This window comes from Protopterus annectens, chromosome 7.part0, assembly GCF_019279795.1.
Source record: "Protopterus annectens isolate FY-2018-M chromosome 7.part0, PAN1.0, whole genome shotgun sequence".
Classification (NCBI taxonomy): domain Eukaryota; kingdom Metazoa; phylum Chordata; order Ceratodontiformes; family Protopteridae; genus Protopterus; species Protopterus annectens.
The window spans coordinates 1,693,785,979-1,693,804,386 of NC_056739.1; the positions used below are offsets into that span (position 1 = coordinate 1,693,785,979).

Sequence of the window (18,408 nt, forward strand, 5' to 3'; positions counted from 1 at the left end):
GTTCCTAGCTCCACCCCCTCTGTTCACAAATGATTAACCTTAAGTGAACTCTTCTATCTTATGTATGATTCCTTAATTGATCTGTTCTAATTTCTGCCTGACTCACAAGAGACAGAGCTGTGGTCTCTTTTGAAGAGATATAACAAAGGATCTGAAGTAGGAACTTCATTTGTCAGCAAACTGTGGGATACGGATCTGATCTCGGATCCGAGCCGGCAACTTCTATCATAGCATAGATCCGAGCTCCTAGCTCCTCCCCCTTACCCATAATCCCCTGCCTGCCCTGACTGACCTGAGATCTAGTTTGCCGCTCTTCAAGCAACAGCTAGGTTCAGAGCTCTTGGCGTTTTGTGAGAGAAAAAGTTTTGTATTTCTTCTTTCTGAGTGACTGATTGTGTGTGTGTTAGGTTTACCCTTACTCTTTTTATATCTTATATAATTTTGATTTAATTTAAAAATATATTTCTCCCTCCCCCGCTGGTCGTAGCGTGTGTGTGTTGACTGAGCATTGGGGGCCTAGTGAGTGTGCTTTTCTAACAGTATGTCGGAGGCCCCTAAAGCAATTTTTTCGAAATGCACCGAGTGTGGTCACAAGCTTTCACCGGCTGATGGCCACACTCGTTGCGTTAGGTGCCTTGGGGTTGAACACCTTTCTTCGGGTTGCGCGATTTGCGCGGCGTTCAACCCCAGGGCACTCAAGGATCGAAGGTCGAAGCTAGTTCTGGTGGGCCTTCTACCCCCAGACTCTGCTTCGGCCTCCGGTACTTCGGTGCCCGCTACCCCCAGTAGCGGTCACTCCTGCCTCCCTTCCTCCGACCGGGACTCAACCTTCCTCTTTGGCTCCGGAGGATAGGGAGGCCAGGAAAGAGAAGCGGCGGGAGAAGCACCTTAAGCGGCGGGCCGAGGACTCCTCATCGGCCCCGCCCGCCAAGAGGGCTTCCCCGTCCAAGTCTTCTCGATCTCCTCCTCCTCGGATCCGATCCCCTTGTTTCTCCCCGGGACCCGAGGAGGAGGTGATCCGGTCCCTGTCGAGGTCATCGAGGCGACACTCCAGGTCTGCCTCAGTGGCCTCGTCGAGGTCCACTTTTAGCATGTCTGATGCGGACATGGACCGGATGATGAGGAGGAGATTCATCCAGGCCCAGATGCAGATGGGAGTGCTTTTGCCTCCCCCCCCTCTGGGGGGGAGCTCGACCCCTTTTTTCGCTCCTATAGCTCCTTCTCCGACCCACATTCCGGGCTCGGAGCCGAGCCACGTTGGATCCGGGGGTAGGTCGGAGCCGACCGCTGGGCACGTCGGCTCCGACTATTCCCTTGAGTTTGTCGGATCTGACCTCTCGGAGCCGTGGGCCGAGCTTCGGATCCGAGGGATTCGGTGTGCTTTCGGCTCCGTCCCGGTCGGAGCACACTGGTCCTTCGGATCCGACGTTCTCGGCGCCGGGTCCGATCCCCGCTTCGGATCCGAATGGGAGTCTGATCTCGGATCCGTCAGAGAGCGGCTCCCCCTCGGCTTTCGCTGCGGTGGAGAGGGCACTGTCAAGTGCTTCCAGGCCTCCGGTCCTGGCTTCGGCTCCCTCCCGCACTCCTTCTCATCTGGTCCTGGCTCCCTTCATCCGGCCCTCGGGGCAGCCTGCCTCAGCGCCTTTAGGAGTTCCAGTGGAACAGGATACAGCCTGAGAGCACTCCTCGGACAGCCCCCCCGAGGAGATTCCTCACAAGGCAAAGTGCAAAAGGAGGCACATGGACTCCCCTGAGAGTCTCACCGAAGATACGGACTTGGATGAAGGGGAAGGCTCCACTAGATCACCCCCCGAGGATGTCTCCTTTGGAGACATCATGGAAATGCTCAAAATCAGGGGTGGGTGGTCTGCCCCCAAGGCTTCCTTTGACGAGTCCGTATTCCTTGAGGCGTTTGAGGCAGGACCATCTACCTCTTGGGTGTCCCCTCCACCCGACCCCCTGGTGGATCTCGTATCCTCTAGGGCTTGGAAGGAACCGGACACCGTAGAGCCGATCCCCAAGCGTCCAGACAAAATTTTGAGCCCCCCTGCAGAGAGATCATATTGGAGCAGAGGTCCCCCTGTGGATGCCATGTTGGTGGCTGCAGCCACCAAGAAAGAGTTGGCTCAGGAGAGCCCCACGGTTCATCCTCCGAGCAATATGTCTTGCGCGATGGACCGTCTTGGGAAGCGGGCCTTCAGTTCAGCGACCTTCTCTATGAGGGCCTTGAACTACATGGCACACGCTATTCGGATGCAGCGGGATCTAATTAAGGAATACGCTGCTTCCCCCCCCGGGGTCCATGTCGGGGGGAGACAAGGATCTGTACTCTTTCCGAATGGCCACCCTCCGTTCTATCTCTAATACCTCTATGCGGCTATTGTCTCATGCTACAGAGGGAGCCGCTAGAGCAGGCGGAGTCGGGCTTGTCATGAGGAGACGGGCCTGGCTCCGTCACTGTGATTTCTCGGAACCCTTTAAGGCGTCATTCGCGAATGCCTCTCTTGATGGTTCTGCACTGTTCGGCAAAACCGTTCGCGACACTCTTGTCCAGAGTGAGAAAGACCGGAAGACCTTGTCTGCTGTCGGAGTCTGCTTCTCTGCGCCCCAGAGGTCCTTTTCCAAGAACCAAAAGGGTCAGAAGATGTGGTTCCAAAAATCGCATCAATCTCAGTCTGCTCAGGACAACCAGTCCTCTCGTGGCAGAGGTGGACAGGGAGGACGCCACCCCAGAGGCAGAGGGGGTCCTAGGAATTTTGGGTCCAGAGAACCTTTCTCTGAGAGGTCCACGCAGAACCCCTGAGGGGTTTCCCGACTGCTCCACTCTGGAGGCAGTCGGGGCCAAGCACCTGGCAAAATGGGAGTCCATAACAACAGATCGCTGGGTGCTTCGTATTATATCCAGAGGTTACCAAATTCCCTTCATAGTCAACCCCAGAATCAGAAGCCTTCCCGACGTCCCACCCAGTCAAAAGAAGGCGGCCGCTGCAGAAATTCAGCAGCTTCTACAAAAAAGAGCCATCCAGCCCGTCCCCCCAGATCAAGTCGTTTCAGGATTTTACTCCAGGTTCTTTCTGGTGCCAAAAAAGATGGGGGACTTGAGGTCCATCCTCGACCTCTCTCTCCTAAACCTGGCGGTACCCAAAGAAAAGTTCCGAATGGTCACGTTGCAATCCGTCCTCCCCTTATTGCGGGAGGACGACTGGATGTGCTCTATAGACCTCAAGGATGCGTACTATCACTTTCTAGTGGACAGGCGTTCCAGGAGGTTCCTCCGCTTCCGGCTGGGAGCCAGTCACTTTCAATTCAGGATCCTCCCCTTTGGTCTCACCTCAGCCCCCAGGGTGTTCACCAAGGTCCTAGCGGTAGTAGCGACCCACCTGAGACTCCAGGGAATTCAGGTCTTTCCATACCTGGACGACTGGCTCCTCACAGCCCCAACAAGGCATCTACTTTGTTCATGCAGGGACTATTTTCTCGGTCTGGCTCCACTATTAGGATTAACCATCAACATGACCAAATCCTCTCTCATCCCTACACAGATGCTGGATTTTATAGGGGCAAGACTGTATTCCAGACAGATGCTTGCGTTCTTGACTCCAGATCGGCTTCGGAACCTGATGTTGCACATGCAGGCCATTCTTCAACTGCAAACTCCTTCGGCGGAATTGATTCTGAGAGCCCTAGGATCTATGGCGGCTGCAATCCCTCTGCTGCCATTGGCGCGGTTGAACATGAGGGTTCTACAGTGGACCCTCCAGGTACAATGGTCCCTGTCTCACAACCCTCTGTCTCACCCCATTTCCTTAAGCAAGGTTTGCAGAAAATCGCTCCTGTGGTGGCTCCAGTCTCCCAACCTCCACACGGGACGTCCCTTCTCACTACCTCCACCAGTCGACACAGTGACCACGGACGCTTCTCGCCTGGGGGGGGGTCATTTTTCAGGCAGGACAGTCCAAGGCACATGGAACGACATAGAGACCTCTTTGCATATCAACGTCCTAGAGATGAGAGCGGTGCTTTTGACGTTGCAGGCACTACATGACTCTCTTCCAGTAGGGACAATTGCGGTACAGACAGACAACATGTCGGTAGTCTGGTACATCAACAAACAGGGGGGAACCAGGCCTTACCCCCTTTGCCGCGAGGCCATGAGAGTGTGGGAATGGGCGATTTCCACCAACCGCTTTCTCATAGCAACGCACATTCCGGGACGGTCCAACATTCGAGCGGACAGGCTGTCGTACTATCCTGACTCCTTACGAGTGATCTCTCAACCACCGAGTCGCAGAGCAAGTATTTGCCCGATGGGGGCAACCTTGTTGCGATCTTTTTGCCTCTCCTTCAAACACGAAATGCAACGATTACTTCGCTCTGATCCCCCCTCCGGGGGAGTCCCTGAGAGACTCTCTAGTTCATGCTTGGCCTCCCGGTCTGCTTTATGCTTGTTGAAATTATTACAGAAAGCCAGGCAGCTGGGGAGCAAAATGATCCTCATTGCCCCATTCTGGCCTCGTCAGACGTGGTTCCCTTACCTATGGTCTCACCTAGTGTATCCACCATGGTTTCTGGATGCCATTCCGGATCTCATCTCTCATCCTCTCGGTCTTCCGACCCCGAACCTGGTCAACCTCAAGCTGACGGCTTGGTTGCTCCAGTTCCACTCCTCATAAGGACTCCCGGGATCTCATCACCGGTCAAAGCCATTCTTGTAGCAGCTCACAAGCCTTCCACCAGGAAGGTTTATCGGAGTAAGTGGAAACGCTTCACCATTTGGGCAGAACACCGTCGTTTAGACCCTTTTACAGCCCCAATATCATCGATTCTAGATTTTCTAACCTCTCTCTTTCACCAGGGGGCTAGTTCTTCCACAGTCAAGGTACAACTGGCAGCAATCTCATACTACCATGTGGGGCAAGAGTCTGGCCCTCTTATCACTTCCAAACTGTGTAAGACCTTCCTCAAGGGTGCCTTCCTCCTTAGGCCTCCAGTTAAAGAGGTGGTACCTCCATGGGATTTATCCTTAGTCTTGCAGGCCTTGACTGGTCCCCCATTCGAACCGGCCACGGTTGATCTCAAATTTCTCTCTTGGAAGACAGCCTTTTTGGTGGCCATAACTTCAGCCAAAAGGGTATCGGAATTGCAAGCCCTTTGTGTCAAACCACCATATCTGTTTTTTCACCCGGATAGGGTTTACCTCAGAATCAACCCGTCCTTTCTACCTAAGGTATCTTCAGAAGCGAACATCAATCAATCCATCAATCTCCCAGTGTTTTCCCCAACTTTCATAACAAAGGAGAGTACAAGCTACATTCGTTGGACGTACACAGACAACTACGTTTTATATCCATAGAACTGCTGATCATAGGCAATCCGATCAGTTGTTTATCTCCTTTACCAAAAGTAATTTCGGAAAATCAGTTTCTAAGGTTTCTCTCTCTCGATGGATCTCGAGTTGTATTCTTTTAGCATATCAGAGCTCGGGGAGGCCTGCACCTCAAGGAGTCCATGCTCATTCTACAAGGGCCGTTGCCACTTCTGCGGCCTTTCAAGCTAGAGTTCCACTGGATGACATTTGTTCCGCAGCCACTTGGGCTTCATCTCACACCTTTATCAGCCATTATAAAATAGATGATGTTTCCCGAGGTAGAGCGTCCTTTGGCTCTGCGGTGCTCCGGAATATCCTTCCATGAGGGCCACCCAAGACTTAGGTAGCTGGGGACTCTGTCCCACAGGTTGCTGACAAATGAAGTTCCTACTTCAGATTAAGAAGTTATATACTCACCATAACGTTCCATCTGAGTAGGTATCTTCATTTGTCTGCAACCACCCCCCCCTCCTTCCCCCTGACCGATATGATCGTTCTTGTGTTATTAGCATATGTTCCCATTGGGACACCTTTTATCTGTTGTGCTATGGGGCAAACTTGATCTGAGGTCAGTCAGGGCAGGTAGGGGATTATGGGTAAGGGGGAGGAGCTAGGAGCTCGGATCTATGCTATGATAGAAGTTGCCGGCTCTGATCCGAGATCGGATCCGTATCCCACAGGTTGCAGACAAATGAAGATACCTACTCAGATGGAACGTTATGGTGAGTACATAACTTCTTATTACATTTTCTCAGTTTTTGTTTTATCTTTTTAGTCTCTTCCCACATATCCTTAGCTCCCACACCAGAATTATTTTAATCCGTATTTCTAAATACTTGATTTTATGATGTCCCTATAAACAAAGGGTATTGCTGAACCAGTTTGTGTGTGGGTACATAACTTACTGCTATTGCCTTTGTTTGAGCTTTGTTAATTTTGTATTCCGAAAATATATGAAACTGTCAAAATGTTCCACAACACTGTAATGTCTTTTTCTAGTTTTAAGTATAAAATAATATCATCTGCAAATAGAGCCAGCTTTTCTTTACTACCATGCTAATTATATGATTCCCTTATTTCTTTGCTAATGGTTCTAAATATAATGCAAATAACAAAGGGGAAAGAGGACAACCCTGCCTGGTTTCAATGCTCAAACAGAAATTATCAGACAGGACCCAGCTCACTTTAATTGTCACCTCTGATCCCTCATATATACTCCTAAACAACCTTATAATTTTTTCAGGAAATGCAATTGCTTCCATTGTCCTGCTCATAAAGTCCCAGCTTGATGTGTCAAATGCTTTCTCTGCATCAACCAGCGAGAACAATGGTGTTTTCTTACATTCTGCTTACCACTGTATCATCAGTGTTCTTTTAATGTAATCAAATGTTTGCCTCCTCCACAATACCATATTGCTCCGTATCTATCAATTTTGGCATTACTTTTGTCATTCTTTTAGCCATTATAGACATGAACACTTTGTTATCATGGTTTAGTATTCCATTGGGCTAGTATGAAGCTGGGTCTGATGGATCTTTATCCTCTTTAGGTATTAAAACTACCACTGCTTTCTTCCAGGATGTTTGTACTTCTCCTCCTCTTAAAACAATGTTAAACAAAACTTCCAGATTATCATTTTTTTCCCCTCTTAACTTCCTAACCTCCACAGGAATACCATCTATTCCTGGGGACTTTCCATTAGATTGGCTGTGGATCACAATGTGCATCTCATCTCCTCTTATCCTAACATTAGTAATTGAGCCTCGTACCTCTAACCTTGGCATATTTAATTGTTCCATTAACATTTCCATTTGTATATTTTCTTGATTTCCATATTTCTCTGCTTTATACAGACTTTCATAGAATTTCTGAAATATTTCTAATACCTGAAAAACCTTTCTTTATCAAATCCATATATTCATTTCTAAGTGTGTCTCTTGTAACATAGCTATTTGCATGCTACATTTTTAATATCGTTCATCACTCTTTTTTTGCATTCATCTGTGAGACCATTGACAGTAAAAGGCATTACGAAAGCATCACTGCATTAAAAAGTTATTATTCACACTTTTATGTAGAAAGCCTTTTTTGTTAAATGTCTAGTTCCTGCTTTTGTGTTGCATGCATACCCTTTTTGGTAGGTTGAACTTTTATACATTTGTTTCTTGTCATGTCCATTTGAGCCTTTGTCACATCTTAAAAAACTTTTTGTTTTATTGAAAGCCCTCAAGAAACAAACTCACCTAAAATACCCCCATAAAATGTAACGTTAACCGACAGAACTATGTACATCTTCAAATATTGAAGTTTTTCCCGCCTAGTAGGAACAAGAATCCCAAACTGACAACCACAGTCATAGACTTGAGTTAACCTAAAAGAAATGTTATGCAAGCTAAAACCATGGAGACATGAGAACCACACAGCCAGTTTCTCTATCAGATTATTTCCATGGAAACCTGAAGACCAGCTGCAGAATTGCTACTAAGCAAACATATATTTGCTAGGGAAAAAAAGCCTCATAATATTCATTATTCTTTTTCATTTACTTGCTGTCTCTTAAAACTTGTTACCAAATCAATCTAAGGTCCTTAATCCAGTCATTCCCCTATGCAATAATTAGAAAATCACATTAATTTTTTTTTTGTTGTCATGCTTTGAACCAGTCTTTTTCTTTTACATTGCAGTGCCTACATTTCTTAAATTTGAACAAGAAAGAAGGGAGAAAGAAAAGAAAAACAACGGCAACACCTGTTTGCAGTCTCTATTAAACTTAAAAATAACTGAAAAACTTTGCCTTACAGTGTGTAAAGAAACCCATACACCACAAAAGATACTAGTATTTAAAAAACAAATCTTTACTCAGTTAACTTCCCCTTCCTTTTCCCCTCCCCAAAGCACTTTTCTGAAAATTAATAGCATGAAGTAGGGCACATGCTTTAGAGTCCCCCACAAGTCCAACAGATTTTGCAAAAGTCCAATATTTCCAGCTTTTCTTTTCTCATATTTCATAAATATAATTATGGCATTGTAAAGCTACATTGTCACTGGTTTTATTCATGTTTATCTCCCATCTCCCAAATCCTATCTCTACTTCATTTCCAATGTACTGTTGATTCTTCTAGTCAATGCTCGTGCTCCCTTCCTTCAACAAAGTATTAGTTTAAGGGTGTGCACACTTATGCAACAATCGTATTGTACATTTTTATTTTTTATAGTTTTCCCCCTAACAGATTTGTTTTTTCAGTTGAATTGTACAGGTTATAGGACACATTAAAGGTGGGAAAAGTTTTGAAATGATTTATTATGGTCTCATTTTTTTATATCACAAAAACCTGGCATTTTAACAGGGGTGGGTAAACTTTTTATATCCACTGTATATACAGTTTGCATAAATTTGCTTCCATGGGGAGGGCAAAAGCTGCTCTCTGGCTTTGAATTTCTTGCCTTGTGTAGTCTCCAGTACCAGAGAGCATTCTGCTGCCCTGAATCTGAGGTAGTATAATTTCTCTTTTGCCACCTCCTTTTTGTTTTTTCTCCTTTTTGTGTCACTTTCAGTAGTTTGCCTACTTTCCAGTGCTGTTGTATGACATTTCCTCCTCTTACCCATATTTGTGTCAATTTTCACGTCCTTCACTTTAAACTTCTTTTCCCCTATTGTACTTGTTCTTCTTTTTGCATGTAGTTTATTCTTTTTTTTCGATAAATTTCTACTCATCATTTGCCAGTATAAATCTCTGATCCCCATTTCTTTCCCATCACTTTTTTCCTGCATACTGTTTATTTCTATATGCCACTGTAGGCCCTAGTATCTAGATTTCTTTCGTATGTTTTCTTTCCTTTATCTTACCTTTTTCCTTACCCCTTTCCCGTTCACTTTTCTGCTGCCTGCATTCTTCTCTGCTTATATCCCCTCTCCTTCTATGTATGTGGGGTTGTTTCTTAAAAAATTCAGTGAAGCCTCTTTCCCCTTTATGTTCCCATTCCCCTTTCCCGATTGTATTTCTTTGTACTCCTTTTTCTGTCAATCTCCACCCCCAGGTATTTACTGCTGTTGTTTTATATTGGCTCTTCTGCAAAACCTTTCCGTGTCACCATGATTATCCTCTTTTCTGACTCACTGCAACATATACGGTACTTGCGTATTTTTGCAACCATGTTCTAAACAACTCACTTGGCTCATTTTGTAAACTTAAACAAGCCTCTTATCACAAAATCAGACAACCTGAAAGCTGGACATATTTTACATTATGGACCTGTTTTGAATAAAAGCCATCTGTAACTGTTATGCTGAGCTAAATATTAAGCTGTAAATGGCGATTGAATGTATGTCAGCACGTTTACTTGGGGATCCCCTGAACACACACACACACACACACACTAGTTTACCAATTTGAGTGTGCACATAAGTCAGTAAAACTTCAAATGATAATTTATATAATAAAGTATTTTTTAACATTTTATTTCACACCTATATTTCCTCTATGTGTATTATCCACATTCTATCTGAAATCTTCAAACCAAACCTCCAGTTTATACAACAGATGCTTATTTCTTGTGCTTTCATTTTATCAAAAAGTGCATGGTATAACTGCTTATCTTCATTAAGTTCAGATGGAAATGCCACTTGCATATTTCTGATAAACAGTACTAGTAGGACAAAACTGGGGAAGTCATCTGACTCTGCACCCCACTTGTCTCATATTGTAAACAGAAAAGAAAAAAAAATGCTTCTGTAAACAACTCGAGGCAGACATCAAATAAAACACTACTGGATAACAGTAAAACTTTGACAGAAAAAAAAACAGAATCTTTCAATGGATCTTTGTTTCAGAGGGCTGCTACACATAGTGAAGGATCTGGTGTACCTGATGTCAGTCTTTAACATCGTAAGGTGAAGTCACACTCCATTGTTTAGAACCTGATTGTGATAATACGCAAGTACCAAATATTCTACTGCTCATTGGATCCTACCATTGCCTTGCTTGCTAAGGGTGTTAGAGGAGTCACCCTGTGTATCTCATTATTACTCCTTAACTCTTTTCTGTGATCACTCCTGCCCTTCCCCCATGTCTTGTTTATTTCTTATATGACACCATCCCCTTTTCCTTCTCATTTTTGTTGCTTTTTGTTCACTGTTCAGTACTTCTGTATAGTTGCTGGTACCCACCATTGCAATCTACTTTCCAATCCTCCGTACTTCTAGTATTAGTACTTATATTCCCTGTGTTACTGTCCACAGGTGTGTCAGTTGGCTTGCATTCAAAATGTGGAATGGCAGTTTTACAACTGCCACTTGTTCGTAATCACGGCACTCAAGGTCCGCAATGCCAAACTACAATATTATGAACCATAATGACGACTGTAGAGCTGCATTCGTTATTATGAGTTCGGCATTGTGAATGTAAATCTTGTTACAGTGGGGAGTGGGGAATTTCCCATTTTCCTCACTGTAGTGTGATCCCGGAGTTGGTATATTTAAGTTGTAGGGGGTGTGGGGTGCAGGGAGCTTTACCATTGACACCAATACTGACTTTCGATTCCGAAAGTTAGGTGTTGTGAATGGGACCATCGCGGTGAAGACTTCCAAATTTATGAAGGGATCGGTGAGTACATTTTCCTAGTTTCGGTTCGGCATTGTGCATAAACGCACAATTGCCATTCTGAATTTTGATATAAAACCATCTCAGTTCACCTTTTCTGTGCATCTACATTTTACACAGATTTTGATCAGGCGTCTTCCATCTGCACTAATTTCCAATTTCCCTACACATGACTTCTTTTTGTTGACATTTTTAAATTCCTTTCTTTTTCTTCTTGGGAAGTAATATTATGTAGTTCTTATGCGGTAATGTGGTTTGAATCTGTTGCACAGTATAAATGCATTGCAAGGATTCATTCATTCATTCATTCTGTCCTAGTTCTGAGAAAGTATCCATATTCAGTTATTGCTGAAGATGGGCTGTCAATCTCACTCTGTGGTGTTCGGTTGTTAATATGGCTGGACTGTGGTCATTGTGTTTACAGGAATAGTAATTAAGACAGAGTTGCATTGTTGTCATTTTATTTAAAAGGATAGTTTTCTTAAATTGTCAGTAGCCCTTTGTTAAAAAGAAAAAGTGAATTAATCTGTCTCCTCCCATTTTTGAAACATGCTCCGTAATTGGGGGAAACATGTGAGAAAAGGCTTTGCTCCTGATGACTTTGCATGTTTTGTTTCCATGCTTGCAACCTCTACTTCTGCCTAAGTAATAACCATACTTTTAGTTCTAAACATGGCAGCAAGTCAGAATCTGAAATTTATTTTTTTTAAGTGGACATTCTTTAACCAGAGTACATTGTACTTGCCAGCTGTATTTGCAGCATAATGTGCTTACTTTTGGAATTGATCTGAATTCTGTGATGTTTTAAGCATATTGCCTGGCACATTTTAACTTGATGTTTCTAATTTGTTTACTTTTAATATTTATGTTATGATTGTCCAATGTGATTTCATTGTGGCTTGTCTAGGTTTGTTTAAGAAAATCAAGTCTGACTTTATCAAGCCATTTACATCGTTTGCCTACTTTAATATTTATGATGGGGTAGCAGTAGTAGTATGCAAAGGTCAATGGACATAAATTAGCCAAATGGTAGCAGCACATCAATATGTACTCTTACATTATTTTCTTGCATTCTGAGTACACAAATAGGTAGCACAGCTCTTCATCTGTGTTGTAGTAAGTCAGATTTAGAACTTATGTATCTTTACTAAATGGTCATGTTACATGGCCATGTGTCAGCATTATCCAGCTGTTAGACGTGATATTCCCTTGTGCTGTATTTTGAAAGTTTTTGTTTTTTTTCCCTTGAAATTGGCAACTTATTAGTACAGTTAAATCCATTTGACCTAGTTCAGTGAAAAGAAGAGTAAGTGTTCACTTTTCGTTCTTTTTATTGAAGGTCTGTGGAATTAGAAGCGGTTATTATACCTCAAGACCAACTCCGTCATGTGGAGGGCACAGTCATTCTTCATATTGTATTTGCTATTAAGCTAGACCATGACCTAGGCAGAGAATTGGTTAAATATCTCAAGGTAAGAGTATGCATATTATTGTATTTTTTATTGCATTTGAAATGTATGTGTATTTTTGTTTTGAGTGTAGAGTATTATGACTGAAGTTCCCGATGATAGCAAAAGTATAATTTGATAACAGAGTGTTTTAGCTTGAGTGAAGTTCAAATCAGACGGGGAAAAAGATGAATCCAGCTGGTGAATCTGGGAATCTTGAGGCAATGTTACAACTGCCTCATGTACACAGACAACCCTCTCCTCCTCCCAACAAATTCCAACACATGTGAGAGATGCAACCATATAGCCAAACTGGAGGCTAAGCTCTCTCAACTCAGTACTGGCGTAACCAGTCAGGAGGAGAAGGAAACCACACTCACTACAATTCCAGTCTCACATAGACCTACCACGACAACAAACCAAACACATAAACACACAAAAACATACTCGGTGGCTCTAAATAAAAATCTGCCTAAGCAGCAGAGACCTCCAAAGCAGACACCCAAGCAACCGCTACCCCAAAACAAAACACGTGCAACACATAGCTCACAAAGCCAGTGTGCCGAACAGTCACAGCCCTTAAGGCTAAACAACACACCTGATACACTTGTAATAGGTGACTCTATCATCAGGCACACTGACGTCCCGCTCACCAGGCTGAACAAGGAGAAGGTCACGGTGAGCTGCCTGTCGGGCGCTAGGATCCGCCACATAACACAAGCACTTAGGTCACTCCAAGGCAAGTACAAATATGACTCGGTCATTGTCCATGCTGGTGTGAATGACCTGAGACGTACCTCCCTGGACTACATGGAGACATAGAGGAGCTCTCTGAGCATGTAGCCCAGGCCGGTATGACCCTGACCTTGAGTAGCATCTTACCCTCACCAAGAATGATGCCACAATATGAAGACAAGATGATCAATTTCAACAATTGGCTTAAGTGTTGGTGTCATTCAAAGGGGATCCAATGCCTGTCAGCCTGGGATGACATGCTCGACAAGCCACGATGCTTCGCTAGGGACGGCTTGCACCTGTCACCCCTGGGCTTTCGGATATTGGCAAAGGCTCTTGCTACCCCCATAGTGCCATTTTTAGGCAAGGCTCAAAAGACAAACCCACCTCCATAGGTATCACAAGGGATAAGAAACTAAGAGTAATGCTACTCAACGCCAGAAGTCTAAACCTCTCGAAACTCGAAACTCTCCTTAGCATGGAGAACATCGATATCTGTGCAGTAACAGAAACCTGGTTCAGGGCTCCCGAGAGCACCCCAGCACTACCAGGTTATACCTCATACCATGCTTTTCGCCCCAAAACTTGGACCGAACCACAAAAGGAGGGAGTATCAATATTCGTCAAAGATACCCACACCTCCAGGTTGGTGGCACAGCACGAAGCATCAGAGACTATCCATGTGCAACTAACTGTGGGTAAAACTGCCTTCCAGTTTATAGCCTGCTACAGACCACCCTCCCAAACACAGGAACCCCACTTGGCCTTCCTGAGAATCCTGGAAAATATGAAGGTCTCTCCAAACACCATTATATTGGGCGACTTCAACTACCCAAACATAGACTGGGAGCATTACTCTAGCTCCAACACCCTAGCCCAAAGGTTCCTAGAATTTATAAACTCAAATGCTATGGCACAACTTGTTACCACTCCCACAAGAGGGGAAAACATACTGGACCTGATCATCACCAACATGGGGACACTATGCTCCAGACCAGAAGTGTATCCTTCACTGGTAAGATCAGACCATAAACTAATCTCACTGGATATTCACATCCCGACCCCACCCCCTGCTCAGAAAACCACAGTGAAAAACTTCTCTAAAGCAAATTTCACACTCCTCAAAACCGAGGCGAAATCCTTCAAAGCCCCCGGGCCTGTGGAAAATACGGCCCAGACCGCAGAATCCTTTATAAACGCATTCTATGAACACCTTCAGGAATGCATGGATCATGCAATCCCAAATAAAACCAAGACCCAATCCTCCAAAGGCAGACGTCCTGTCTGGTGGACCCCAGCCATAAACAAAACTATACAATAGAAGGAGGAAGCTACTACATGATAGAGCAAAATCCCAAAAAAGGAAGGCATCTCTGATCAGTATTAGCAAAAAACTACGGGCACTCATAAAATCGTCTAAGGCCAGCTTCGAGAGAAAAATTGCACAGGACACTAAGGATAATCACAAGGCTTTCTTTAGTTATGTTAGGAACCTGGGTGGGAATTCCCAGATATGCTCAGAATTAGTCCAAAATGACAAAAAATACACCGCGCCCACAGACATTGCCAACATCCTAGCTGACAGGTTCAGTGCAAACTTCTCCTCCCCCTCCCCACCAAAAGGGCAAATATCTATCCCAACAGAGTGCTGCCCCCTGACATCTCAGATGCTCAGGTAAGAGCCGCCCTCTCCAAAGCAAAAAACACAGTATCAATGGGACCAGATGGTGTCCCGGGCTGCGTCCTACATGAACTCCAAGAAGAGCTAAACCCAAACATAAAACTACTGTTCAATCTTAGCCTTACTACTGGATATGTACCCAAAGAGTGGTGTACAGCAACAGTGGTCCCTCTCCACAAAGGTGGTGCCTCTACGGATCCTGGAAACTATCGCCCCATAAGCCTGACTAGCTTGGTCTGCAAAGCTATGGAAAGGATCATCATGGACCTCATAAATAAAGATATTGGGGACCTACAGACACTGGATCCTACCCAGTTTGGCTTTGTTAAGGGCAGATCCTGCCTCTTAAACCTGGTCGATTTCTTTGAAACAGTCACCAAGGCCATTGACGAGGGGAAGGTGGTCCACACAGCCTACCTGGACCTCGCAAAAGCCTTCGATACAATACCCCACTCGGGCATTATAGATAAGCTCACCAGCTTAAATATAAACCCCTATGTCACTAGATGGGTTGCAAACTGGCTCAAGGACAGAACCCACATGGTTAGAATTGCTGGAGCCATGTCAGACTCCAAACCAGTTACAAGTGGTGTCCCACAAGGCTCAGTCCTGGGATCTCTCTTGTTCGGTATATATTTCTCGGCGGTACAGGCCAACATGGAAGGACTGTGGCTGACCAAGTTCGCAGATGACTGCAAACTGGGCGGCATAATCAACTCTCCAGCCGACACAAGCATCCTCCAAAAGGGCCTCATAGAAACAGACAACTGGTGCCAGAGCCCTGGCCTCAAGCTAAACGCCAAAAAGTGTATAGTCATCCCCTTTGGCAAAAACAAAGTGCCCACAAATTACCACATAGGTGGTAATCCATTAAGTACAGAAGAAGTCATTAGGGACCTGGGGACCCAAGTTGATAGCAATCTTTCATTTGACAACCACGTGGCCAAAGTGGTTAGAAAAACATTTTATATAGCCCACCTAATCATGAAGGGATTCACATCTAGATCAGGGAGGTCATCGCCTCTTTACTCATCCCTCATCAGGCCCATAATTGAGTACAATGCCCTTTTGGGATGTACCTTACCAGACACCTGCAGCAACTGGAAAGACCCCAAAAGTACCTCACCAAGAGGATCAAAGGGCTCAAACAGATGCCATATGCTGCCCGGTTAAAGAAACTCCAGCTCTACTCAGTGGCATACCACCTGCTCAGAGGCGATCTGTGCCTGACGTATAAAGCCATGTCCAACCCGGAATTAATGGACATGCTGCACCTCAGAAAATCCAAATCCCATCGAGCTACACGCTCGAGAGACTTGAACCTCAGCACTGAAATAAATAGGACATGCTGGAGGGACAGATTCATAACCCAGAGGCTCCCTTCACTCTGGAATAAAATCCCAGTCCAGGTTAGGCAGTCCCACATTGACTCTCTTCAAGAGGAATCTTGATGAGTGGATGGGAGATCGTAGGTTTACCCCGGCTATCACTTCTGTGTCACTGTTAGACAGAGGCACAGTATACTAACCTCAAAAAAAGGCATAGCAAAATTAATTTAAAATGGGTGGCGAAAGCCAAACACACTCTGGCTAGGCTTATAAATGCCCTAGGGCAGGTAGCCTAGTATGAACCTATGAATCTATGAACCTAATTAAGCTCAGCATAGACCTGAACATACTGATGTGTAGTACACTTTGAAATAAAAATGAACTTGTGTATACATTTAGTGTGGTAAAAGTGACTCTTGCATTTTAATCAGCATTTCTTAAGTTTGATTATGATTCAGTCATCTGGGGTCTTTTAGCACCATGAGGATATACACCATCTAGACCACATTAGGAAGGGTGCAGCTGAATAGGAACTTACCATCATTGTAAATGTTCAGTTTTTCACTGTTGAAAATAGTGCTTACTCTTGGAATTTCAGCTGCTGAAGGCCCAATATCTGGCCCAAATTCCAGAGCTTTTCATCCATCACTTTCTGCCAGAAGGACACCCTCCCACTTGGACATCAGGATATGTGTGGTATAAGAGAGATGTCCTCCTACACCATCCTTAAATGTTATTCATTGATCACAGTTGCAGTATTGCTTACATATGGGAAGTATCCTGCCAAGGATTCTGTAAATCTGGTCAACATAGTAAAGCTTGGGTACCTTCCTCCTGTGTCATATGCTTGACCTATCACCCAAAAGTGAGAATGGTAAGAGATGCATAAGGGATGTATGGCCATGAAAATGGTCAGAACTTTCTAGCTGCCAATCTGAAAAGTGAGACTTTTTTTTTTTTTTGGCCTGTCAGCCGTATGGCCAATGCCAGATTCCATTGCAAGTGGGCAAATAACTATTCCTGATGGGGAAACTTCCCGTTTCCTTCAGCGTTTGACTGAAAACGTTTTTTTTTTCATATCAACTAAAATGCATAAATGTGACTGCGGGAGGTAGATACCATATAAAGACAGACATACAAAATGTTTTTTCTGTTTAGCACTTGGTTGTGACTACAGAATGCTCCATTTGTAAGTTGTCTTCCTAAAACTTTAAGGAGTCCCTTAATTTCCTTTAACATTTATTTACAGAACCAGAGATTAAAAGACCTCATTCTGAGAAGGATGGCCTCTTTCTTTCTTTTTTTTAGTGGTTGGATGTTCCTCAGCAGCTGTGAGAAAAGCTCAAAAAGTCAAAGCTTGTCCTTAGAAACTCAAACGTCTCTGCTGTGGAGCTCGATGAGCCATCAAACAACTTGATTTTAGCTGCTGCTCTCATTGTTGCGACCCCACTGGAGGCTGATAAAATGCAGCATGTAAGCATGTCCATCCATCACAATCTGATGGTTGGTTAAGCCGCAAAGGGAAAGCCCTGGCTTGTTATCTCTGAGGGATAAAAGTGTGTATTTTAAATCCTAGCCTGGAAGTTCCTGGTACACTTGTTGAGGTACATCATGGGTCATATGCTCCCTGATATATCTATGCTGATGCTCCGAAGAAAAAGAAGCAGAAAACTAAACTTACTTTTTCTGCTCCTTGCACCTTAAGGAGCCATAAAACAAATGGTATAACATTTTACAAGGGCTTTTTAAGGCATTTATGTCTCTGTCTCCCTCTTTTCATTTATGCTCCTGTTTCTCCCTTTCCTCATAAAAAGGGTTAGGGGCTCTTCATCTGAAGTGAAAGATGCTGAATCAGAGATGAAATGCCTTGCTTATTCCTCCCAAATCCATTCTTCATTAAGCTTTGAGTCTGAGAATGAAGATACCTTACCAATTGATTCTCTGTTATAACTTTCCTTTGGGGATATAGTTCTGAAAATGATGCAGTGTTTTCAGTGGGAGAGAAAACAAGTGCCTGATCTGCAAAGAAGGAATTGACTTCTTCAAAATGGGAGATCCCAAGCCTTCTGTAATCCCTCCTGTGTTAGAGGCTTAGCAAGATATATTCACTGCAGCTTCTTTCAACCCTGAATCCCAGCTTTCCAGCACCTAGAAAACCTGATAGGTTTTATAAGGTCCCAGGCACACTTTTTTCTCTTTACAAACATTCTTCAGATCCAGCAGTAATTTCTGTAGAATCTGAAAACC

General features: G+C 44.4%; 1 protein-coding gene across 2 annotated transcripts in view; it reads left to right on the top strand.

Annotated features, from left to right (window-relative positions):
* The window catches only part of FANCI (FA complementation group I), a 2,406,750-nt gene that overhangs the window by 628,820 nt on the left and 1,759,522 nt on the right, over window positions 1-18,408 (top strand). For both annotated transcript variants that reach the window (XM_044078210.1, XM_044078208.1), the window contains exon 10: window positions 12,309-12,441. In XM_044078210.1, coding sequence (XP_043934145.1) covers window positions 12,309-12,441 — 133 coding nt within the window. The remainder of the gene's footprint in view (window positions 1-12,308; window positions 12,442-18,408) is intronic.